This window comes from Chaetodon auriga, chromosome 6 (genome assembly GCF_051107435.1).
Source record: "Chaetodon auriga isolate fChaAug3 chromosome 6, fChaAug3.hap1, whole genome shotgun sequence".
Classification (NCBI taxonomy): Eukaryota; Metazoa; Chordata; class Actinopteri; order Chaetodontiformes; family Chaetodontidae; genus Chaetodon; species Chaetodon auriga.
The window spans coordinates 4,191,806-4,217,842 of NC_135079.1; the positions used below are offsets into that span (position 1 = coordinate 4,191,806).

The 26,037-nt window shown below is 43.4% G+C and overlaps 1 protein-coding gene across 1 annotated transcript; it reads right to left on the reverse strand.

Annotated features, from left to right (window-relative positions):
- Positions 1-258: 258 nt before the first annotated feature.
- On the reverse strand, positions 259-23,802 carry swap70b (switching B cell complex subunit SWAP70b). Its single transcript, XM_076733500.1, has 12 exons — positions 23,620-23,802; positions 22,275-22,415; positions 15,939-16,112; positions 14,821-15,048; positions 14,067-14,213; positions 13,661-13,769; positions 13,307-13,488; positions 8,320-8,427; positions 7,634-7,800; positions 5,538-5,736; positions 4,593-4,689; positions 259-1,848 (listed from the first exon to the last, which is right to left on the reverse strand). Exons 1-12 carry the CDS (start codon positions 23,713-23,715, stop codon positions 1,730-1,732), a joined length of 1,767 nt encoding a protein of 588 aa, XP_076589615.1. The 5' UTR covers positions 23,716-23,802; the 3' UTR covers positions 259-1,729.
- Positions 23,803-26,037: the final 2,235 nt, after the last annotated feature.

The window sequence follows — 26,037 nt, forward strand, 5'->3', positions numbered from 1 at the left end:
GGTGTTTGTGGCACTCTAGCGCCCTCTGGTGAACACAGGAGGTTGATGCAGTTTTCTACAAGACATCAAACTGATCACTGAGGTTCAGACATGTTTGTAGAAGTGCAGCTTGTTGTGGTTTCATGCAGTAGCCATGTGTGGTTGTGTGTAGTACTGTATGTAGTTTATGTAGTTTTAAAATTCTGCCTGTAGTCTTTGATTTGTATTTATTGCATTCATGTAGTGCAGAGTCGAAAACAAACTACAGTCAATACAGTATGGCAGTTATTCAAGATGTGTTTTACTACATAGTTCAGTCTTCAGCTTTTTACATATATATAAAAACATAAAATGGAAATTACAGTGTTCACTCATGACGGTATCAAAGGCACTGATGGTTACAGTACAACAAATGTTCTGCAGTTATTTTTGTTGGAGTAAGACTTTGGCACAATGCCCTATTTCTGGCTGTTTACAACGAGGAAATGTTTGAGAGCCAGTTCTTAAACGTACGTCAGACAAACTGGAGAAAAACGCACTTTGATGGTAACAATGAAAGATTTAGTACATGCTATTTCAATTCAGGTAGTTTTTTTTTTTTTACAAGATGACTTTGTTAAACGTCATTGGCTTTACATCAAACATGTCGTCCTCAGGTGCTACTGATGGTGCCTTCATGTGGCTTAACTTTAGTACGGAAAACAAAAACTTTAACAAAACACAAATCATTGTTAAAATATGTACAAAAGGCCCTTCATGTAAAAATGGTCCCACAGAGTTTAGAGGAAGATAGTGACAGGAAAGAGAGTGGTAGATCTTAACTTTACAACAGCCTGAACTGGAAAGATGCGTAAACGATGTGCATTGGACAGATCAGACTCTGGTCAGAAGTAGTGCATTTCATAGATAAAAACTGACAGTCAGGACGAGGTGGAAGAAGACGATAAACGGTAGTGGTACACACGGTTTTCCACTCGTGACTTTTAATAAGCTGCACAGCGGATTTAAATAATGTGTATTGTTAACTTGGTAGGATTTTAGCCGTGGTCTTACATTTGTGACAGTGTCCAGTGTTCATAGACTCTGAAGTGCTAACAGATTTGTATAAAGACACTGGTAGCTTCAATATTGAGCTGGTCATTGGTTCTACAGGAGCCCAAATGGTCTAAAGTAGGTGGAGTTAAAAGCTGATCCAGTTGCCAGACGTGTTAATGTACTGTTAGAGTAGGACCGGTGTGTTTTTTTTGGTTAGCTGGTGCTTGGTGAATGTTGGATCAGTGCTAAACTACAACAAAATGTAAAGTTATTTTGACTGAAATGATTGTAATATACTGTATTTGTGGTGGTTGTTATGGTTGAAGATCAATATTAATGACCCAACTATGTGTGACCTCTTGCCTTTTACATCCTGTAGACCATTTTGGAAAGAAAACTCCCTTCTGATTGATTGATCTACATACATACATGACCAATCAACTGACATCGTAATCAGTACATTTAGCAACAAAAGGAGACAAAGCCGTTATTATTCCAGCATTTTCCTGACATTAGCACTTCTTCACTTAGTATTTTTGTTGGATCACTGCTAGAATTAGTGAACCTAATTCTCAAAATGCAATAATGTGAGTCTGCTGCTTTATCTATGGTGACCTACGATGAAAGAGACTCAAAAGTTCACCAGGTCTATCAGTGCTGGTTCTCTCATCTTCTGAGTTGTAGGTGTTTAAGGTTCAGGGCTTACAGGGGATCTCTACTGGGCCTGGGTTGGCTGGTTCTTCATCTCCTGCCATTTCTTCTCCCTCAGACTGAGCTCTGCGTTGGAAAAGGCTGCTGGGCCCCAGTTGGTGATCAGCGTCGGTCCCTTGGAACCTGGAGGAGAAAATAAAAAATCAAGAGACTATCATCAGAGAGGTAGGAATATTTCATTCAAGGTGGACTAACCTTCATTCCAGATTTTGAAAGTGGCTCAACACCTGACCGATAAGCAGTTTCACCTGAGGTGTGACATGCTCTGTTTGCTCCCATTCCTTTTAAACAGAGGCCAGGTTCATAATCATTAAACCAGATGTAAATAACCAAATGTGGCTGAGGAACAGAGTACTTCATTAATGCCTCAGTCACCTCACAGGGAAGATAAAACAGAACTGCAGTCTCAAACTCCACTTCAGCCTCTTAGGTTTCAGCTGAGCATGATTTTACTCAGAACAGACAAACTATTCAACGTGTGCTGCCATTTTAAATTCTTGACCTTTCTTTCACCAAAAGAATTTGGACAGACCATTAATTCTATTAAAGACGTCATTTAGCTTTGTAGTAAACAGCATTCTTAATACGAAGCCTCCAGCCAAAAGTATCCACGAAATTCAGATATCTCATTGTTATGTTTTCTTGGCTGTAACCTGCTTTAAGGGAGCAGCCTGTACATAGTTGGCTAAGAGCTTATGACAGAGTTTCAGGTTTAAAAAGAGCCAAGACGTTTCTCCTTGCCTAATTTAACTAATGAACTCTATTGGGAAATTAGTAGGATGAAGGCTCCATTCAATTTATTCATGGCAGGAGTCCATTTGTAGCTTTGGGGAGAAAACAATCCAAGCACATACGATGTAATGCTCTGAAACTCACAGATTAAATGTGGGTAAAAAAATAAAAATCACCTTTTAATAGTAACGCATTTAGCACTGTGCATGTCACAAACAGCTGCACTGCTACATGAAACATTAGACGGGTGTACCTCAACTAATGATGCATTTAAAGCTGGACAATGAATCACTCCTTTAAATCGGTTAAAATGTATATAATTTTACATGTGTACTTTTTTGCATTGTTTCCCAGCAGTGCAGCAACAGTCAGATAATGTTACAGTTTGTCAAAATCAGAGGTTGTTGAACCTCTTAAAGCTGTCTGACGCAGCTCTCTGTGGTCAAAGATCCTCCATGTCTATTAGTACAAACACTTTTCAGTCCAAGTCTGTCAAGCACAGTTCACTTGTTGCTGTGCTGTCAGTAAAACATCTCGAGGAACAATGCCGTATTTTTTTTAAATGAACAATGAACAAGTGCTCTTTGATGTTTTTCCCATCATGCATATTATTGTTACTGAGTGCAGGTGGAGACGTCGTGTATGAACAAGACTTTATTATCTTCAGTGGACGTAAATACCACACATGGACCCACCAGTAACTGTGCTATAGTCAGAGCTTAACAAGTTATTTAGGGCTGACAAACAGTAACGTTAACCTCAAACAGTGTGGCTCTGACCATTGTTACTCGTTATCATGCAGTGACTCTCAAAAGGTTATAAATGTGGTTCTAGTGACTTTCAAAGCTCCATCAGACTCCCTGTCTTTCCAGCAGAGACTCTGACATTAGCTTCTCGTGGCTTGTTAGTGCTAACTGACAGCTCGATGGCGCTCTCAATGCTACACTGAGCAGGGCCCGGTCAGTGCCCCCCATGTTCCCACAGCCCTGTGTCACACATTAAGTAGCCAAGAAGCCACACCTTTTATACTCGTACAGGTAATCGAGCCTGATGTGGTAGCAGAAAATCTTCATTGTTGGTACCATTAACTCAACCGCAATTCTGCAGCTAATGCTAAGCTAAATAGCTGAATCTGTTGCTGAGCTGCTGCTTGATTAGGGCTGTTATGATTAGCGAGGCTGTGACAGTTTGTGGTTGATGCAAAGGCATAGAGCTGAGCGTGGTGATAAAGCTACTCCTGAACTCCTATGGTGTATGTAACACAGCTATTCTGTCCAATAGCAGTATCAGGTTCAAATCCTGGTGGGAGTGTCGGACTTGAACATCACTTTTTGGCCAATGTTCCTTGGAGGAGTATGATAGCGAGCAAGTTGAAGCCACAGATTTATCTTTATCCACAAGACGTAGACGTGCACTTTGAGTCCTGTTCAGGAGGTGGAATGGATAATGTGGCTGGCGTCAGACATGACAGGACATTTAGTGGTGCGTGAGATGGAACAGAGAGAACATGATAGGCTGCGCCGCTGATGGATCACTGGATGATGACCTTGTTTTACCTCTGAGGCCTTTCTCTGAGTGAATCCACTGACACATTTTTCACATAATTTCATCATTTAAAACTTATTGGAGAGCAAATTCTGTTGTCTGTTTTATAAAGTCTGTCTGTGGACAAGCACTGAATAAGAGGGATTCTCACTTAGTTCCTATCTGGAGGCTCTTTGTGACTCTTTTACGATATTCCCTAGTTTATTTAAATGTTTTTATTCTCTTTGTGCATATTTGGCTTTGTGCTTCAGTGGTCTTTATGTTAATCTGACAGCATCAGATTGAGACTTTTACTGTGTTGATACAGAAATGTTACTGGATTTGTCCCAGCAACACCGCCGTTGGTACTTTTATGTGAAAATGAGGGATGCCATAACATTAACATAAAGAGGTGCATGTCTGAAAAAAACTATAATGGCCAAAAACCCAATCACAAATAGTGTTTGATGCAATGAAACTCTTACTATAACAAATTAAACTAAGCTAATTCTAACCTAAAAATCAAGTCTGACCCTCAAACAGTCCCCAAACAGACTGGTCCTCACAAACATAGAAGTACAGACAGACAGTGGTTAGCGTGCTGCTGTTACCTGGTTGAATGAGCCGTAACAAGCCCTCGTGTTCAGCCACCTTGTGCTTCCAGGACTTGGTGTTGTTGGTTGCATCTTCCAGCTTCTTCATCACTGTCTGGCTCACACAAGGAGGACACACACACACACAGCACATTAACGAGATATGTTTTTTTTCTGATGACAACTTATTTGAGATTAATGAACAGCACTTTTTGGTGTAGTGAATCAACATATCATGTAATCAATATGAACTTTCATGATTTTCAGTCGTGTCTAAATAGTTGTCTCCCATCCCACAGTCATATAGTGACACCCTGTGGTAAAGAAAGGAACTGAAGGCTTTTTAATTAACGGAAACTGGCTTATTGATCTTAATATAACGTCTGTATTATTTCATAATGCATTACTTTGTTTTACCCTCTTAATTATTTAACTGAAAACATCCTAAATAACAACAGAGACGTGGAGTTTCTGTGGGTACCTGTTATCACTTTTACAAACAGGCACACAGTGTTCGAACACGAGGTTGTTCCTCATAGCTTTGTGTCAAATTACTATTACAAAAGAAACTTCTGAAAACTGCAGAATCTGAAGCAAAAGCACAAAAATATTGAGACACATGCATTCCAATCAGTTTTACGCTGGTCTTTGTGAGTGTTATGTATGAGGAAAAATCTGTTTCTAAATATTTTGCATTGCTTTTCGTCACTCTGTGTGGTTTTTGTTAAAGACGCAAACTCCTCACAGCTGAGTTTCTGTACATCAACACTGAGCTGAGAGGACATTTTGTGTGTTGCTGGTGATAATTTTAGAGTGTTCTGTAACACCATTTTGGCCTTTACATGCATGACTGTTGAAATAATAGATAGACTTGTATGTTGAAAATTGCTATGTGCGGTTCTACTACTGTGATGTAGTTTACTGGAAATGCGGACCATTGGCTACTGTGAGTTCTGGGCTGACCTGGTACTGCTCCAGTGCCCCCTGCCTCTCTAGCTCCAGCTGGTCCAGTTGTTTCATGGCGGCCTGCAGGGCGTTCTCCTTGGCCAGACGCTCCTTCTCCAGCTCCTGTTTCTCAGCCTCCGTCTCCGAGATGGCGCGCTGCTGCCTCAGGTGGATCTGCTCCAGCTCTGCCCTTTTTTCAGCCTCCTCCTCCAGTAACCTGCTCCACACAGACATTAACACAGGTGAGGGCAGCCTATAATAGATCTGTCTAGATGCATGACTTACTACAGGCAGGTTTCTCAATTCCAGCTGGTCTGTCACATAAAACACTGTAAATGCTGACAGTTTTTTTCCACAGATAGAATACACAGGGCAATATTAGCAGCTGTACAATCCCAACATTTTTGCCGTTTCCACAGTAAGTACATGCTGTATATATACATTTAACTCACTTTAAAAACAAACTTTCACAGCCTAGAGACATTTAAAGTAATCCGATAATATCAAACCTATTATCTTAATCTAAAATTTGTCACAGATGATGCAAGGAATGTTTCCTCAGTCCTAGTAATAACATGAAACAGCTAATATATAATTCAGTTATAAATGGAGGTGGCTGTGGCGTGTCAGCAGGTGGTGCTATATGCAATTCTGGATTGTGTTTTTAAGATTATGGTTCAAGTGTAAATGTAACTACAGATTACACCTCTGGATACATGTTATTTGCATTGTTTATCAAACAGATGTTAATGCTCGCGTCTTCCTCAAAAGCCAGGACTGTGAACCAAAATCTAAGGCCACTTTTTACTTTCTGTAAGTCTAATCTGATAATTTCCACCAGTCTCTTACTTCTCTAACTAAATGACCCCGTGTGGCTGAGTTGGTTAACCCAACAATTACACTGCTACAACTGTAAGCTTTACATGAAACTTCATTTTTCGTGGTAGAAGGTCGAACGTCACCATCATACGGTGGACTGTTTGGATGATTAATGATTAATTTAAGCATTGTTGCTCACTGCTGGTTTGTCAAACGTGAGGTGGAAAGCAAATGTCAGCAGAGAGGAAGGGAGGACGAGGGAGGAAATGTGGTGGAGAGGGAAGTAGAAGTTGAACGCCTGGCTGCTTTTGTGACTGTGTCAGAAAAACAGGAGCAGACGGTTTCATGCTGAAGGATTCCCGTAGACAGATAGACATGCAGTGGAGGATGCTGACTAGCTGATAACAGACAGCAGTGAGAAGCTTGACACATCTGCAGAATGTGACACTGATTTGACCCCAGCCGGACCATTACTGTCATGTTTGAAATACTTTGTTACAAGTAAAAGTACAAGAGTGTATTAGCGTCAAAATATATGTAAAGTACCAAAGGTTGGATAATGATTACTGATGCATTAATATGTAATCACTATAAACTTAGTTCTTTTGTAATCTTGCTTTATTCCCACAACATCTGTTGTGAACGTATGTCAAAATGTCCAGGTGAGCTACTGGGGTGTCCCGATCAATACAGCCTTATTGATAAAACAGATGTGGTTCATTTCTGTGTTTGTTACTGATGCCATAGAGTTTACCGTGAGCTTGTTCGATGGTGAGTGTTATCTGATCATTGTTACTGGCGTAGCGGCAAGGCGGGCTGGGCCCCTTAAACAGCGTGCAGGCAGGGTATGAGATGGCAGCTATGATGCTGAATCTCCATCAAACAGCAGCAGATGGTGAAGATGTCGTGATGAACGCCATTTCATCTTTTGTCAACTTATTAGTTTTGGCACATTACTTTTTCCATTTGTATTGAGCCACAACAGGTTTCTTAGCCTGCGTTGTTCCTCCAGGCTGTTGGCACCGTCCCGGTCTGGTTTGTGGTGTAACTGAATTTCTGAGCATGTCACTCTTATTGCCACATTCAGTCAAACCATTACGAGAGCAGTTTTATATCCTTTGTGATTTAATGTGGATTCTGGAAGGCTCTTTAGACACCTGCGCTGGGTTGCATCAGCTATGCTTATTTTGGTCAGTTTGGACGTTACGCCAGCAAAGTTAAGATGAACCTCATGTGAGACCAGACGACGACAGACTAGTTCCAGCGTATCGCTTAGTTTCTCTTTGTTGACTGACCGTGCCTGCAGCCTGCGGACGGCCTCCTCGTCCTGCCTGGCACGCCTCTCGTCCTCCAGAGCGTCCTCCAGCTGACGGTACATGTCCTCCAGCTCTCGAACCCTCTGGAGGTACTGCTCCAGCTCAGTGGACTTCTGGGCCACCTGCTCCTCCATCTGCTGACGTACCTGTTGAACCAGGAAGTACTTGAAATACTTAATCTGGAAGTCAACATCAACGCTTGTATTGAACAGTTTTAATTAATAAGTGGTTCTAAAGGAATACATGAGGTTTTCACAGAAGACGCCATGTATGCACGGCGCTCCTGATCTCTGATGAACATCAGTAATAAGAGGAAATGACCTCTTGCTTTCTTGAGAACAAAGTTGGTTTTCTTGATTATGAAATTATTCTTATGATCTTGACTAAACTGCATTTAAAAAAAGTAACTGGAAATACTGCAGTTCTCTGCACCCGTGATAGTGGCTCTAAAGTACACACATTGTATTCAAAAGTACACTTGGCTGTGATGACCTTTGCCCTGAGCTGTATTAAGTCTTAACGTTAAGTCTCTGTCAGGTTATTCACCTGATGATCTTTATTTTATTATCACTGTCTCCCTGCAGTGTTTCAAAAAGAGGAAGCTGTCTTTAAGTTGTCTCTTGCTCCATCACTTCTTCTAACTGATTCGGAGGAAGATGACGTACCATTTTCTCTCTCTCCAGGTCCATCCTGTAGCGGTCCTGGAGTTCAGTTTGGGTCTGAAGACGCCTTCGTTCTTCTTCTGCTGCGTTTGTCGCTGCGTCCTCCAGAGCCTGGCCACAAGAGAAGCAGGCGGCAGTCAGAAAAAGGTCACATATGCTTTGCAGATAAAAGCACCTTCTCTCATTTCTGGTGGCAAACACACGTAAGCTGATGTTACAAATGGAGACTGTGACCCCAGCAGGCAAGCTGTGGCCTACAGTAAGGCAACATACAACACATGCTTCACACAGAAGTGATTGCTACTTTAAAATAGTTCCTAAAATGTAACACTGTCTTGAACACAAAGAGATCTAAAGAGGAGAACGGACACGAGTTGTGTCCAATAGAAAAAAAACCATTCCTTTCTTAGAAATGCTGATTAACTCAAAGGGAAACTGGGAAATTGTAACTGCTATGACACACTGTGCTAATGGACCGTATCACTTAGTGTTTTAGCCCTGAAACTCCTACAAACTGTGCGGTATTTTACACTGACGAAGGTTAGTTTCCTTGTCTGAAAAAGCTGACGACAGATCAGTAAACGGTGCTGGATCCAAGTCACAGACATCAACAGATCTCTTTCATTCCAGGGATTTTTGCAGCCTCAATAAATCCACAAAAAATGCAGTCAGTAGTCACGAGCAGATATTGTCAACCTGAGGTCCCCCCCACCCCAAAGAGATCTATCCAACCTTCACATTCATACACAACTCAGACTGTTTTGCTTGCTTCGACTGTAGTATAAGACTCAATGGACCGCACTAAAATAAGCATTATTCTCTGACTACATTTACTAATATTCCACTTCTGAAAAACGAGCACCGGTTATGTGATATACAGCTAAAGTACTCCTTTCTGCTCTTTCTCACTGTACCTTCCAGAACGCTGTCAGCCCTTTAACACACACACTGTAAATCTTTGTACGATGTGTCACGGCCTCTCCCCCACGTCTTCAATCTGTATTTTAAATAGTACAGTGTGAACTTCCTGTGTACTGTGCTGGTGCTGGTGTTGGGTATCTTTTGCTTTCTGTTGTTGATTGCTTTTATCTATTAAAGAAAAACGTATTACGTGAGTCATGGGAATGATGTTTGTGGATAGTAGTGAGTTTGGAAATTGTGTTTTAGGAAGATTGTGGTCTCCTCACATTTTCCATTTTTATAGCTTGTTTTAAACTTTGGAGGATGTCTTGTTGTTGTGTAGGTTAAAAGCAGATATAAGAGGAGAAACTCATCTCTCTGTTAATTAACTTGTGGTTGATCAATAACTCGGTGCTGACTCGTGTCACCCAGCTGTGAATTGTCTCAGGACGGTGACAGTCCACTGCTTATAGCAGCACAGTGTGACTCTCTGCAGTGGACGCTGAGTCTGTGTGTGTGTGTGTGTGGACATACATTCATTGTGCATTCATGCAACCGTCTATGTTGTGCATTCATGGCAGAGCGGTGTCACCCCAGACAAAGACAAACTGTTGTCTCTGCTGCGATGTGAACCAGTTTGACTGACTGTCGCTGCATCTCACGGTTTGTCACGACCCTGCGGACGGCCACAACGTCCCCACTGCTGTAGCTGTAACTGTGTTTGTAGTTTGGTGAAAGGATAATATGATCTGAGAAGAAAGTTTCATTCTTAAGACAGACTTCTGCCCAACGACGACTGTGGACGGTGCAGTAAGAGAATGCGAAGCCATCAAGCTGGTTACGACTCATTATTTCTCTGATGTGTCCAGGGGTCAGATGTATAAATGGTACAAAACAATGCACGCACCATTTCCCCACACACAAACTGTTATTTATGAAAGCAGAACATGTGGCGAGAGCGTGCACACATGAGGTCTACCTCAGATCAGGTCTGCACATGGTTGACGTGAGTGCTGTTAGAAGAGGCGGAGATAGTAAATAACGAGGCAGAATCTAAATGAACGCTGTTTGTTTTCAGTTGTTAGAAACTTTGCTGACAGCTCTGTAGCCATTGATTATCTTTCTGTCATTGAGTAATGATCATTGAGACGTCGCTGCTGCTGATTGTTCACAGATTCATGTGATGGATTAATGACATAAACAGCCACAGCTGTGTGGACTGACAGCTGCTCTGGTGCTGTTTTTCATGCCTGGTCTGCAGACAGAGAAGTGCTGGATATTTAGTGAATGGAAATGAGTCATTAAGGGCATCTACATCCATTTATGGGCAACTGTGGGAGCAGAAATGAGGCTTGTGTAAATGTTCCCAATTCCACAACAGGTGAAATTTAGAAAGCAGAACTAAATGTATGTTTTTTTGTTACTTTGAGAACGTATATGCATATTTATAGCTGGAGCCTACACAGTTTTATGCCTCTGGACTTCCTCGTTCTATACCTGACAAACCATTATGTATGGAAATACACTCAGTGGCCACTTTATTAGGGGCACCAGTGCAGTCCAATCCAACAGCTCAGCCATAAATTCAACCTTTACACAATATAATAATGTTTAGTGTGGACTGGCACTGTCAGCGAGGTGTTAATTTAACCATGTGTGTTTATTATTGAGGTCGTACTTTGCAGTAGTGTTGAACTGAACTGTTTCACATTGAGAAGTCTTTCTAATGTTGTCTGTCCCACTTAAAAACTACCATGCAGACCAGTACAACACCAGCACTAACAGCCACAGTGATGAACATGGTACAGGCTAACACCTCTCGGACAGTGTCAATGAAAACTGAACATTATCATCTTCCTAAATGTAGAGTTTGTACAGGCCTGTTGTGTTGGATTGCATTAGATTGTGTCCCTAATAAAGTGGTCAGGGAGGGTTTAGTGTGATCAATCAACCAAAGCAAAAACCACCCTGAAATAAAAAAATGTTGTCATGTTTTAAATGGTTTGATGTGATAACACTGTAAAAGATTCATCATAGTGTGAAACTCTACTTTTCAAGTTGCCACTTCCTGTTGACCTCATGTCCATTCACTGCATTAACAGGAAGCCGCCACTCATCATCTGCATTTGGGGAATCCACATAATGGCTGAGCTTTAGCACAACCAGCCCGTCAGCTGTGCCATCAGACGGGAGTGTGAGTCAGGTTTAGGGTGATTTACTGGAAAAACATGTTTAATGGAGGCTTCAGTCGCCCCGCTGCCCCTTCCTGGTTCAGTACACATTCCTCTGTTTGCATTGAGCGACAGACTATTCATGACTGCAAGGCCGCTGGGTGGAGCTGATCTATTATTGGTATTCATGAGCTAGCAGGGAGTTTCAGAGGAGACCCACCAGAGTTTTAGGTGACCTACTTTAATTGTTGCATGAAACAAAGCAGCAGCAGAAAGAGAGAGAGAGAGAGAGAGAGAGAGAGAGAGAGAGAGAGAGAGAGAGAGAGAGAGGCTGAAAGCAGCAGCGTGAACAGAAAAATGACACTGTTGTTTGTAAAGAGCTGCACAGACGATGCGAGTTGCTCTCAGGTGGTGTTATTTTAAGGTGTGGTGTCATCTCTGAGGAATGCCGTCGAATCAGCTTTCAGACCTTGTTTTAGCCGCGGTTGTGGTGACACAACACTGACTGTAACTGCAGGGATGATTGAACTGATTGGGACAATATCTCTTTACGGCCCTTCCTTCCAGGAAATCTATTTCCATCTACGATACCTGACATGACGCTACGATGCCCTGCAGGGTTTGCTGCTTTCAGATACTATCAGAGGTGACAGCTCTCCTGGAAGCACTCATTTTGTCTTATTGCAGGTTAGACAATAGAAATGTAGAGTCCATGTTACAGACCATCTACCAGGAGTGTGTGCTTGCCGATATTTGATTATATTGCGGCAAAAAGTTAAGCCAGGTTCATCTTTTTCACTCCTCTGCATTGGCAGATGAAGGAGAGGACTCTGAACGCAGCCTGAAGTCTGATAATCAAACCAACGTTGAGATTTGATCTTCGTGATCAGACAGAAACTCATCTCTCTGCTTCAGTCGAGACGTGACTGATGTCTGATTACAGTACAGAAGAGCTCATTTCAGTGGAGAGACGAGTTTACTTGATGGACGAGGAAGGTGTCCAGATAAGGTTCTTAATCACATGTAAACAGTTTACTCAGTTCCTTCACACCAACAGCAGTCACTGTATTTTATCACTTCATTTATTTTACCAGCTGTTCATGTTAACTCTTGACTGTATGTTTTGATCCTGGTTATTTAAGGACGCGACAAACAAACACGACGACATAACAGGATCGTTTCATTTCAAATATGAAAGTATTGAAAATCGGGCATTTTTCAAGGGGTATTTTCTAAATGTAAGCACGTTTCTAATCTTGAACAGTTCAAATGAAGCCTTTTCCAAACAAGCTTCGTGCTCGATCCTGGAGGAGGAATTCCTCCCCTCGTTCGCGCCTCGAGTGATTACCTTTTTTTAGTCTTTCAGGTTTAGACGTTCCCACTGGGGAAATCCCTCGGGTCTCAGTCACTAACACTTTCCAGTCAGTCACCTCCTGCACGTGTCTTTCCTTGTTCACCTTTCCTGGTGTTTCAGGTGAACAGTGGTAACGTTTGTGTTTACAGGTTTTCTTTATAGTCTCTGCCAGTCGGTGTGTTTTATGTTGTTTATCTTGGAGTGGGCTGTTTTACGAGCCTCTTATCTTCCTGTTTGTTTTTATTGTCTTTTAATCAGCTGTTTGATCCTGTTTTTTTCCCTCGTATATAAAAGATATTTACTACTGATCCACTGTTTCAGCTTGGATCAACACGCAGGAGCTGCAGTCAGACTCTGTCCAGTCAGCACACCTCATTTCCTCTCCTGTATCGTGTTTACTCTTCACTCTGTCCTCGTGCATCACTCCTGCCCTTCTCACTTCCACGCTGAACTATTTATATCAAAGATGCTGCAAAAAGGAACTAACGCGGCAGACGTTTCCTGACCAGACCGGATTGACGAGGGAACATTCAGTGTTTGCGTGTCTCCTCCTCCTCCTCCTCACCTTCCGCATGTTCTCCAGTTCGAACTGTTTGGCCTCATTGGCCGTCTGCAGCTCCCTCATCCTCAGCTCCAGCTCCTCCTGCTCGGCCTGAAGCTTCAGCCGCAGCTCGCGTCGCTTCTGTCGAGCCTCGCGGTGCGGCGCCGGCCGACCCTGACGCAGCAGGTTCACGCTGGTCTGAATGGCTGAAACGTGGAGGAGAAAAACATGTTTATTCAAAGGCGTCTGTGAACGAGTGCACACGAAAGTCAAGCTAACAAAGGTCCAGATGACTGAATCACCAGCTGAGGCTTCAATAATGATTATCGGATCAGTGCTAAAAGGAATGACGCCTGTGAATGTCACGTCATGACTCACCCTGGATCCACTCCTGCTTCTTCTTCTTGTCCGACGCACTGATTTCGAAGCTTTTTTGTGTCGACTTGATGAGGAAGAGACACTTCTTTCCCTCTTTATCTTGCAGAGGCTGCAGCGAAAACAACAGAGGCCAATTAAACCAGCTGATGAATACACACAAACACACGAGCCAACACTGAAATATTTTCATGAATATCTGCTCAAGGTCCACTTATTAGCTTTTTTTAAGAGCTTTCAACTGTGCTGGAGGGCAGTGACATAAAGCACTGATCCCAGAGCCAAGAGTAATGATAAATCAGCCCCAGCTGTGTGAGATGCAGGTGATACTGCTGATTAATTCACACACGCTGGTGTCAGACATCACATTGATCTCTGTGGTTGACAGATGGAAGCAGCAGGTTCTTGCCTCCACGCAGCACTTCCCGTCCAGTAAGATGTCTCCTTTCTGGTCTGCCAGGTCCTCGCTGACGTAGTAGGAGATGGAGTTTGGTTTCAGCACGAACCAGCGCTCCGTCCAGTTCTTCCTCTTGTGGCCTTTCTTCAGCATGTAGCCCTGCAGAGGAAACGGAGGACATGAATGAGGTCAATTCAGACGATTCTCTGTTTGATATACGACTGTCAAACCTTTGTCTTCTTGTAGCTCTTTGACAATCATTTTCTGCTTTTACAAGCAGTTTTTTCTCTGCATGTCCTCAGTAACAAGACACACAGCTCTGCCTCACATGACCACAAACTCTCACTTCCTTAGTTTCTATATATTGAGAGGGCTGTTTTCTTCTGTTCAGCTCATATTTCTAATCCATTAATCATGACATCACTGTAGAGCCTTGGGTGAGTTTGGACAGTGTTTTTAGTAATATTTAAACATATCAGACTTCTTGTTCTGTATTTTAGATGTGGTCAGCAAATCCCCTGAAAAGATCAAAAACAAAGTGTTTTTCCATCTCTCAGCAGCTTCCAAAGCCTGCACTCAGCTCCAGACCCACTGGACAAATCTTCAGGTCATGAAGTTCAGTTTTAAAAAGAGATTCGTTTCATCATGAAGACTCTTAAGCGTTTATTAAACGGTTTATGTGCTGCATGAGACAGAAAGCAAAAGGCCTGGCTTTCGTGTCCGTTATGGGGACCATATCGTCAGCCTGTGCAGGTGTGCTGCCCACCTGTTTGAGCACGTCCAGGATGAGCTCCTGGTAGACCTCGCTGATGCCCATGGAGAGCGTCTGGCGGTCTATGCCCTTGCTGAAGTGACCCGACCCCACCAGGCGGATGAGCTCCCAGGCGTTCAGACTCTGCTGCTTCGAGTTCAGCTGCAGCTTGTAGTCCTCGAAACGCTCCTCCACCCAGCTGCCCCCCATCGCCTCCGTCAGCTTACGCAGGAAGTACTCAATCTGTGCATGGAGAGACAAACAGATCAGACGGTGGAGCAAAGACTTTTTATTCGAACACATAACCATCCCTGACCCTCAGATTTCCCACCGTTGGCCTCTACGCGGGCTGACTGAAGCACATAAATTCAGTTTCTTTTGCAAACCATCTTCCTGTGATTCAGCTCAGAGGTTTGTTAAGCCCAACAATAAATCTTCCAGCATTTGTTAAAGAACAGGAAGCTGGAAACTTCCTTTTCTGCTCTTGAGCAACAGACGCTTTCAGCAGGCCAGTTACCGCAGCAGCGAAGCCCCACGTCTGAGAGAGGGCAACTAAAACCCAGTCCTGAGTTCACGTTTGATCACCTCGGCCTGTTGACACGAGTCTCCACTGGAGTGGGAAGTTAACGCTGACAAACGCTGACTAATTTGATTGTATTGAAACATTCACATGAATAACTTCCCCCAGTTTTTACAAATAACCAATCACGTTGGAGGAAGTGCTTTTCCAGATCTAAACTGGGAGATCCTTCAGCCAGTACGCAGTAAGCTTGCATGTAGTACTCAGTGAAAGTATGAGGCCCCTTAACTGTGACAGAAAATCAGCTGAAGAGCAGAATTTTGGAAATCAGACAATCCTGAAGTTTGGAAGTAAAAGCAGTGAACAAACTGCAGCTTTAAAAAGAGACTTTTTGTTCAGTTTTGTCCAATCTGAGGTTTGATCTACTAAAAGTTAATAATGGAAGTGGCAGCCATTGCTGTTGTCTGTTGATCCGTACGGTGTGTCTGATATCTTCATGTTAAAGGAACAGTCAGCCTGTTTTACTCTGAGGTGAATGCAGAGATTTGTAAACTAAATGACGATCAGTTTATGAGACGCAGAAACAGGAAGCCACTGGTTCTTCAGCTCTCACCTCCTCAGTGACGATGATCAGCGGGTATCTGTCCTCGGACAGGAAGTTGAAGATGCACCAGGTCTTGAAGGCGTCATCGTTGGAGATGAACAGCTGGCTTTGATCCAGGTTCTTCCTGGAGCACAACGTCCAGCACATTTTGTTGAAGTCCTGACGGTCGAACTTGTCCGTCACCTGTGAAGAAGAAGAGCGAAGGTGAGTCACACTGACGAACAACAGTTTGTAGGCGAGATAAACCCTGAAGCCATTCATGGAACTTTTGGGTTGCCAGGTTGTGAAAAATCCCTCTTAACTGACTGGACCAGACAGCCACTTTCTGTCTTTCTCAATCTAAATCAATATATTAATCACTTAGAGAACACAAGTTATGACCAAAGAGAAAAGACAAACACCAGCTGAAGGGATTTTTCACAACTTGGCAACCCAACATTTCTTATTACGGCTCATTGCTTAAAGATCTTATAAAATGGGTGGTGTAGATAGAAAATAGTACCAGGTTAGGATATGATTTAATATTTGAACATACAGTATATGAGAGGGAACAAACATGAGGAAAGAGAAGGGACAGTGGACAAAATGTCAACAACTCAACTGAGAGGGGAAGGCGGTGTGTTTAAGGACAAAGTGAAAATCTGTAGGATTCAAACTCCAGAGCTGCATGTGAGGAGAGCTCTTGAAAAGGTACAATCAGCGCTGTGGAGGCGAAATGTTCTCCTCGAGCCGCTGAACAGGAGCGTCTCCATGGAGACTCCTGGCAGGCCCGGCGTGCACTCGTGTGGATCAGCGGCACGTCTCGTCCTGCTGGCGGTCGTCCCGTCAAACAAGCACCAGAAAACCCCAAAACAAGCGCCAACGCCCGCTAAAACCCCTCTGAACACGAAGCGGACCCTGAAACTGAACTCTGAGATGATTAAACTGAGAGCTGGAACGACGTGAGAAACGCGGTTCTAGTGGTTTGAGCAGCCGCTGAGGCAGAACCTGGTTTCATAACCTCAGATGTTCTTCTCCACGCATGGAGGTGAACAGAAAGAGCTACAGATACGTCAAGGACATGAGCGGCTGTAACAGGATCAGTGCTGAAACACAGAGGAAAACTACTGAAAGCACCTGTTCGTCAAACACGTGACAGATCTGATGCTTCTCTCTTCATCTTAGACAACGAACAACTTTCAGTGACTGTTTTTGAGCTGAAGCTGCAGACAAACAAACTGATCGTGGCAGAGGTGGACCAGCAACTCTCTGAGCTCTGAGAGGTAAAATGACTGTTTTTGTCAAAGGAGTCTGGTGGCTTTGAACAACAGCTTCAGTTCCACTTAATAAAAGGTCCATCTCTGCAGGGATCCTCTCCATGATGTTGTCAGACACTTAAAATAACGATCTGAGCCTGTCAGACACGACTGCTGGACAGAATTTAACAGGCACATTTACCCCGAAGGATTACTTTACAGTCATTGCAACCTGTTTACTGGCTTTCTGCTACTGGACAAACTCCAAATCTAACCTTAACCTATTGGCCAACTCAGTCTACATATCTGCTATTTACTGTATATTATCTGCTTTCCATAACTTTAACATCTGCCTGCTTAGAAATGAACCGAAGGCTCAGAGTCGACGGTGCTCTGCGAAACAAATGATCCTGAATTCTCTCACGGTGGTTTAATTATTTTCATTTTCTGTGCTGTGAGAGAGACATTCAGTCTGAGTGAATGACTGCAGTCAGAGTGAACTTTTCTAAAGCTCCACAGGATCTGATGTAACTCTCCATTGTGCTAATTGAGGGCGAGTGCCTGTGTTGAAACCTGTGCTGGATGTTAAAGTGATTCTTCACCTAAAAACCTCTGACACAACTCATGTCCTGCAGTCTCTTAATTATTCATCGTTTTTCTGCAGTTCAGCACAGTTACGATGTGTTTCTGAAGTTTTCACAGCAGAAAACAAACAGAAACTCATCACTGCTGTCTGTTGACATTGAGAGCAGGATTAATAGGAAGGCTGTTGGATCAGCCTGCATCAGCTTGGTGGACCTCATACTCTGCACTGATGCTACAGTTGGCAGAGCTGTAGAGCTGCTGCAGAGTCAGACTTGAGTTACAGAGATTAGGATCAGAGCCCAGCAGCTAAAAACAGCACAGACACACTGCATGTTTCCCAATTTCTGTGACGAAACAATCAACGCCGCTTTGGAAATGAAAGAAAGACGCATGTTCACAAGTATTTGCTTTTGCCACTGACAGGCTCAGGAAAGGTTCCTTAAAGGGTAAGATCCCTTTTGTTCAACCAGAAACGCGCTGATGTCGCTCTCTGTTCAAAGCCACCAGACTCCTTTGAAAAAAACAGTCATTTTACCTCACAGAACATGGGAGTTGCGGGTTCACTGCTGCCTGAAACAGTTGGTTTTTTTGTGTTATTGTGTGAATTTGGTGTTTTGAAGGGTTAGTTCAGGTCTGAACTAATGTGTTAAAGTCACACTGTAACACAGACAAACAAACTGATCGAGGCAGCGACTGTCGTGTCCTGTGAGGTAAAATGACTGTTTTTGTCAAAGGAGTCTGGTGGCGTTGAACACAGCCATAGAACAGCTTCAGTTCCACTTAATAAAGCTCTGTCTGAAAAAACAGACGAGATCGATCCAGTCTGCCTGACTTTGTGCCAGAAATCAAGCCTCCATCTTTCCAGGTGATTCAAGCTGAAAAGGGGGGGGGTGAAGGATCAAACTCCTTCGCACAGGTGGTGTTGCTGGCGTGCAGCCATGAAAACACTCCTGCATCATCATTTCTGACACCAGACACTGGCTCAAAGCTGAAGTCCTCCTGTCGTGACTCAGCAGGGAGGCCGTGTCCCTCATGTGAGGATGAGGATGACGAAGGCTCGGCTCGTCTGCATCGCCCTGCTGGTTTTAGACTTGTGGTTTTGAATGTGTCAGCTCAGACTGACTCTTGGCAGGATGACACGGGGGGGGGGGAGGGGACGGCGGTGATGGCGTGAAAGTCGGGTTTGTTATGAAGGAGCAGCTCTTCTTCTTCCATTGTTTCGTTGTCTCCTCTTGTTTTTCTTTGTCCTCGAGGCTCGCTGGCTTTCTCTTTTTTCTACTCCTCTCTCACTCCTCCCGTCGCTCCCTCTCTCCACACTTGAACAATGAGGGCCTTGTCAGCGCTGCCTCCCCTCCCTCTCCACAGCCACATGTTCATTAGGATTCAGCCTCCAAACTCCGGCCTTATCTCTTGCATCCCAAACCTGCCGAGGCTTCAGCAGCGCACTCACAAACCCCACAGGGCAAAAGCCGAAGCGAGGCGAGAGGCGTCGGGTTAAACGGCGACACGGCAAAGAGGCTCGTTAGCAGTTAAACAGGATTATCAGCAACTGAATCAAAGAGTGTGTTGAGACTGAAATATTCATCAGGGGGCTCGATCAGCATATTGAGACGTGATGTGAAGTTAAAGCAGCATAAAAAGGAGAAATGAGAAGTTTTTTTTAATGCTCCAAAGCACAAAACTACCAAAACAGGCTGCAGGTGTTGAACTTTTGTCTCAACGATTGAGTGGCTTTAAAAAGGTTCAGTTCACCCAAATTACAAAAAACTTCACCATCACTGTCCAGAGGAACCATCCATCTCCACGTTTAGTTAGCTTTGATTCTGTTTATCCAAGTTTTCAGGTGTCAGACTTTCAGATTTATGCCTCCAGCCTGATAAACAAACAATGTACAACAACAAATAATCAGAGTGACTAAATCTCCTGCAGAGTGTGAGAGTCTAATCGTTATCGAGATGATCTGCACGCTGCCAACAGGTTTCACCAGAAACACTCCCCTGAATGGTGCCACAGCTGGGAGGAGTTTCTAATATTTTGTCCACTCCATGCATCTTAATGAGAGTGAAAATTAGAACACAGACTGTATTAGCTTCACTTGGCTGTACCTAATAAACTGGCCACTGAGCATACTGAAGAAACAGATCCTTAAGGGACTCGAGCCGGACTTTAAAAGTAAAAATAATTTTCATCTGGATGTTTTCGTCAGTCCAGAATCACCTGAAAATCAGCATAGTTGTGTTTTAATGAAGTGGAAACTGTTGTTTTGGTACTTTGGGTGAAGTGACCCTAAAAAACACACACTCGGTATTTTCAGGGTCACTTGTTTCAGAGCGACGCTTCATCAAACCACAGAGAGTCCTGAGCTTCAGCATCTCGTCTGTCTGCAGGCTGTCAAATGTCTGAGGTGAGCTCTTTGTTTTCTGCTGCTTTAGGGCGGGTGAGGTTCACACACACACACACACACACACACACACACACACACACACACACACACACACAAAAGCAACCCATCCAGTATTATAAAAACACACACACAGGTGTCGCTTCTGTTTGTATTTTGAAGGACTTGAGTTGCTCTAGACGAGCAGCTTCATTCATATGTAAAACAGGATTCCAGTCGGCCTGCTTTCTGTTTCTGCACACACACGCACACACACACACACACACACACACACACACACACACACACACACACACACAGAGTGTTTCCTTGTGTGATTGTGTGAGCGGGTGGAGTTTCCTCAGGACTGAGCGGAGTTGAATGCACTGACCGACGCCCTCGCTCTCCGCCGCCTCCGTCACCTCCACTTCAATGGGTGGGTGGGACGGTTGTGTGTGGAAAAGTACGTAAAAGCGTGTGTGCTGGCGTGTTATTAATATCTGCCCGTGATGACGTCACGCCTGCACTAATGAACCTGAAGAATTTACGTTTCCTCAAAGAAAAATGTCCACGAAAGAACAAGAAGGAGGCCGACGGCGAGAAGTTTACAAGGAACCCAAAGTTGCTCGGATGTCTTGCAGGTCTGACCATGAGGACAGGTTTGACACAGTCCCACAGGAGGACTTCACACAGCAGACCGTCCAGATCTCTGTGAGTCTTCAAAAACCAGCAGACCAGAACTGCAGCACAAACCCTCCACACATCAGAGTTCAAGTCTCAAAGTGCTCAGATGATTAAAAAAGGTGAGAAAAAACTCAGTTTTTAAGCACCACAAAGAATAAAACAGCTCATAAAGAATAAAACAGCTCATAAAGACACCGTCTGTCATCACAGAGACCAGTGACATTTACAGACGAGACATTCGGCCTCGTGCAGAGAGACCAGAATAAACCGACTTCTACTTTTTTCCAAAGTAAAAGTGAAAGGCTTTAAAAACAAAGTGTCTCCTGTGTTTCTTCTCTCTCATACATCGTCTGTTCATCACGATCCAGCTCTCATCTCGTTCACCTGCTGCTTTAAAATGCTCAGATTCCACTTTGTGATTCATTTAAAGATGTTAATTAAGAAATGTTGCACCGCCGCAAACTTGAATAAAACCCCGCCCACGGAGCGGAAACAGGCGCTCTGATTGGCCAGACCGCCTCCAACACAAACCAGCTACCAGCAACACAAACAGAAAAAAAAAGACTTCTGAAAATAAAATCTGCCATTTCATGTTTAAATTCAATGATAATTTCATCATTTAACGACAGAAGAAAAGAAAATATTAGTTATGGTTTCAGTTTTTTGCTTTGTGTTAAAAGTGCATCAGTTACAGGCAAACTCACTTCATACATTTACTAAATGATAACAGTCGTGATCAGTGACACGTCTTCTCTTTTCATTCGTTAGTCGGAGTTCTAGAACTTCAGGAGAACCCTCGTACGGCCACAGTGTTCCAAACCTGTTGGAATGTTATGACATCATACGAGGAGAACTCCAAACAGCCTGCTGGCGTTCTGTAGCTGCTCATGACATCACAAAGAGAGAGAGGCTCTCAGCTGTCAAAACAATCAGCACGACGCCATTCATGCCGTGACCCCTGATGACATCACAGAGGGGCGGATGAATGGGCCGGGTCGGCGCTCAATAGCTGGTTTTGTGTGACTGACTGACTGACTGACTGACTGTTTGTCACCAGCATCTTTAATGAACGACTGCTGCTTCATCAGACAACAGATAACATCCAAAGGTTTAACGTTAGCTGCTTCTTCAGCTCTGAACAGCCCAGAATCCTCTCTGCCCCCAACAAGCTCCACCAATCAGAGGGGAGAGCAGCCTGCCCGACAGGCCTCAGGTGAAGTGTTTGCAGTCCTGCTGTGGAGTTTGTGTGTTTGTACTGCTGATGTTTCAGAAGAAGAGTCACTCCCAGCAGCGACCGGTGACTCGTTTTAACTCTAAGAAACCTCAGATGTCACAACCGTTGACCACCATCGTTTCCTCTGGCATACAGAGAAATCACTGAGGATCCGCTGGGGAGGCCGAGGCTAATGCCTTGCTCACTGGCACGTTCTCAGTCTGAGTATCATGTGGACAGTTTCCTACCTTGTCCAGGATGAACTTGTTCAGGTACGGCATGTATCCCTGGTTGGAGACGGGCCCCTCGTCGTCGTCTTTGAAGTGCTCCTCCAGCGCCACGGGGTCGTGTGGGATCTTCATCAGTGTGCACAGGTTGTGGGACAGAACCTGGAATGAAGGACAGATGATCAGTGTTCTGTCACTAATTGATTGACTGAAAAACAAAAGGATCTCATCTGTAAAGTTTAATCTTCCAGGACTGAAGTGAGTGTGACGACTGGAGGATCGACCTTCAAAATAAAACACATTAAATATTCACCTCCTCTTACAAAATAATGACTTCCTTTAACGGTGTGTGCTGATGGAACTCCGTGTCACTTCACTACACGTGAAGTTATTAAAAGACCTGAAGTTATTTATTTAGAAGAAAGTCTGACGGTTGGATATTTCGGCAGATTTCCGTCTGAACTCTGTTGCTCACATGTTCCGGAGAAGATTTCTGCTGTGATTTCCTGTATTTCCCAGGTTGCCTTTCGACAGCATGTTGCCCCGTCATGGGGTTTGCGTGGCTCAACATGTCAACATGCGGACGCAGCAGAACTCCTTCCAGTCAGAGAGCAGGGAGTTTCAGCCCTGTCGACACATCAGACCAGCTGAGGAAACTGGTGAAAATGAGCTTTTCCTCCTCAGACTCAGACTCAGACTCAGACTCAGACTCAGACTCTGCTGCCACCGAACTTCACCTCCTGATTTCTGTCACTCAGATGTCCTGATGTCTCATGTTACTTCTACTTTTACTCCACATGTAAACGTCCTTTCCAGAAGATGGTTCAGACTGTAGATTTCTCACTATTTTCTGAACTTTTACAAACCAAACCATCACCAGGTCCAAACCAGAACAGTTCACAGTGAGCTCCACCTCAACCAGCACAACAGCCAAATCCTGTCCCAGTGATCTGATGGTTAATCAGTACAACAGTCACAGGTGGCATCTCATGCATATCTTTAATGAGGCATCAGTACTTTTACTTATGTTATTATCAGAAACCTGCTTCTCTTGTGATAACAGATGATTTTCTTTAGTTTTGTTAACTTTATAATGATTTGAAGCTGTTGTTTTGCTGTGCAAACGTGCAGAAGTCGCGTTGGTTTTCGCGTTATTTGCTTCAGTCAGTCAGTGGAAACTCCGCACAGGTGCGTCTGCGCCGCCGCGCACCGACAGCGCGCGTCGGTGTTTTTCCACGAGGAAACGCGTTCAGCGTGAAAAGCCGAGATGTTTTTACAGTAATGACACCCGAGTGTGAGAGGACAGTGACAGAGCTTCGCGCCGGACCGAACACCCGCTCACAGAAGACACAGACACAAACTTTACCTTCAGCTGAGATTTGGACACTTTGCCGCTTTTGTCCACGTCCAGAGCCGTGAACGCGTGCCAGATGGACTTCAGAAGTTCGTCCCGCAACGCCATGATGGTGAACTCGGCCTGTCTCCCGTCTGTGGCTGTGTGTCTGTCTCTTCCTCCGTCCGTCCCTCCGTCTGTGAGTCTGAAGCGTCTGCTGGATGCGATGAGGAAGAGTCACATGACGCGCTGTCAGAGCGTCTGCGGCGCAGGAGGAAGAGCGCGGAGCTGCAGCACCGCTCAGCGAGAGAACACACACCAAACACACCGAACACAGAGTGTGTGTGCGTGTGTGTGTCACTGCACGAGTGTGTGCTGTGTTTCTTCAAGGCCAGCGCTGGAAGAAGGACTCTGATAATGTACTGCAATGCAAAAACGGAGAAATACTCAGTTACAAGTGAAAACACTACGTTCAAATGGAACTAAAATAAAAATGCCGAAGTATTTGCATCAAAATAGATTCAAAGTACCAAAAGTAAAAGTGTTAGATGATAAGTATTGATGCATTCATGTGTTCATGGCTTTGATGCTGCAGCAGGTAAAGGTGGGACTTTATACTGCTGTGAAGTTTGTCTTCTGATACCTGCCAGGTATCAATAAAGTTTTATCTTTATCGATCGTATTACGTCATGATTGATTGGTTTATTAGATTTTGTGTTAATAATCTCAATCTGTAAAGTAACTAAAGCTGTCAGAGCAGTGAAGTTTAAAAAAATGGAGGGCAGTAAAAAGTACAGTATTTCCCTCTGGAGTGTAGTAAAATGAAACAATAGAAAATGCAAAAACCCAAGAAAAGTACCTCAAAGCTGTACTGAAGTAGTGTTTGTGTACATGTATTTAGTTACTTTCCACCACTGATTCGACTTAGATTTGATGGGATCAGTTTTCTAAATCTGATGCTGATGAGAAGATAAATCTGCTCAGGTGTTTTCAGGTGATTCCAGGTGTTTGTTTCCTGGTGGAAGCTGTGATTTTTTTTTTTTTGGCGTTGAGTTCACTCACTCGTGTCAGTTATTTGTAGTTCAGTGTGAAGTTGAAGGCACCAGCACTCAGCGGTGGACAGTAACTAAGTATTGTACTTATGTACAGTTTTGGAGTATTTTTGAAGTACCAGTATTTTATTTGACTATTTCCATTCTGCATTACTTTTTATATCGACTACATTTCAGAGGGAGATATTGTACTTTTACTACATTTATCTGATACATTTTGTTACTTTGATTCAGTTTAATACAAATATGATCAACAAAGAACGTATGATGTACTTTATTGACTGATACCTAGTAAAATATAAAGTTACTAAAATACTTGGTGACGTGTACATTCATCGAACACACAGTACTCTGAAATGGACCATTCTGCAACATCAGTACTCTTGGTACTTTAAGTATACTTTGGTGCTAATACTTTGTTCTTTTACTGAAGTAAAAAGCTGAGTGCATGACTTTTACTTGTAACTGAGTATTTCTACAGTGTGGTACTAAAGTAAATGATCTGAGTACTTCTTCCAGCACTGATGTTACCTCCTGCTACTGATGGGATGACGTGTGACTGGATGATGTTTCACAGATAATGAATTTAACATTCTACTGTGTCAGTGTAACGATGCTTGGGCAGATTATTCATCTGTGGTGTAATGTAACTAAGTACATTTACTCAAGTACTACACATAAGTACAGAGTTACTTGAGTATTTTCTCCTCATATGAATGTAACATGTGAGACCAGGCTGACAGCTCAGAGGGAAATATTGTACTTTTTACTTTACTACATTTTCCTGTCAGCTTTAGTTACATGTAACTAAATATTTCTGCTGTAACTGCAGTTCAATTTATTTCCAGTTCAAATAAACAAAATAAATATAATCATAAACTGATTGGAAATTATTAGAGCAGCAAATGATTTATATCACTGATCTGTCGTTACCTTTTTTAATGAATCTCGTAACTTTCAGACTGTAAAACGTCAGGAAATCAGAGAAGAAAACAACTTAGAATTCCTTGAATTTGTTTGTTTTTGTCCAACCAACAATATCGAAACAAATGAATTATAACTTTATGATGTTCACGTTTGTTTGGCACTTCATGAATTACATCTGTGATTACAGCAGCTGTGCATAAATAACCAGAATACTCACCTTGTTGCTTCATTTCAGACACTTTTGCAGTGAGTCAGTGAGTATTTAAACACTGCGTGTGGACGCTGCCTTTACCACATCATGTTAGCCAAAGCTGGGAGGAAACCAGCCTCAGAGCGACGTTCAGATGTGGGAAACGGTGAACCCACGGCCATATTATGACAACTACAACTCCAAATACTATAATCTGACAGGGTTACAGCTTCTGAAGGGAAGTTCCCTCTATGCCACAACACCACACTGAGCAGGACGAGT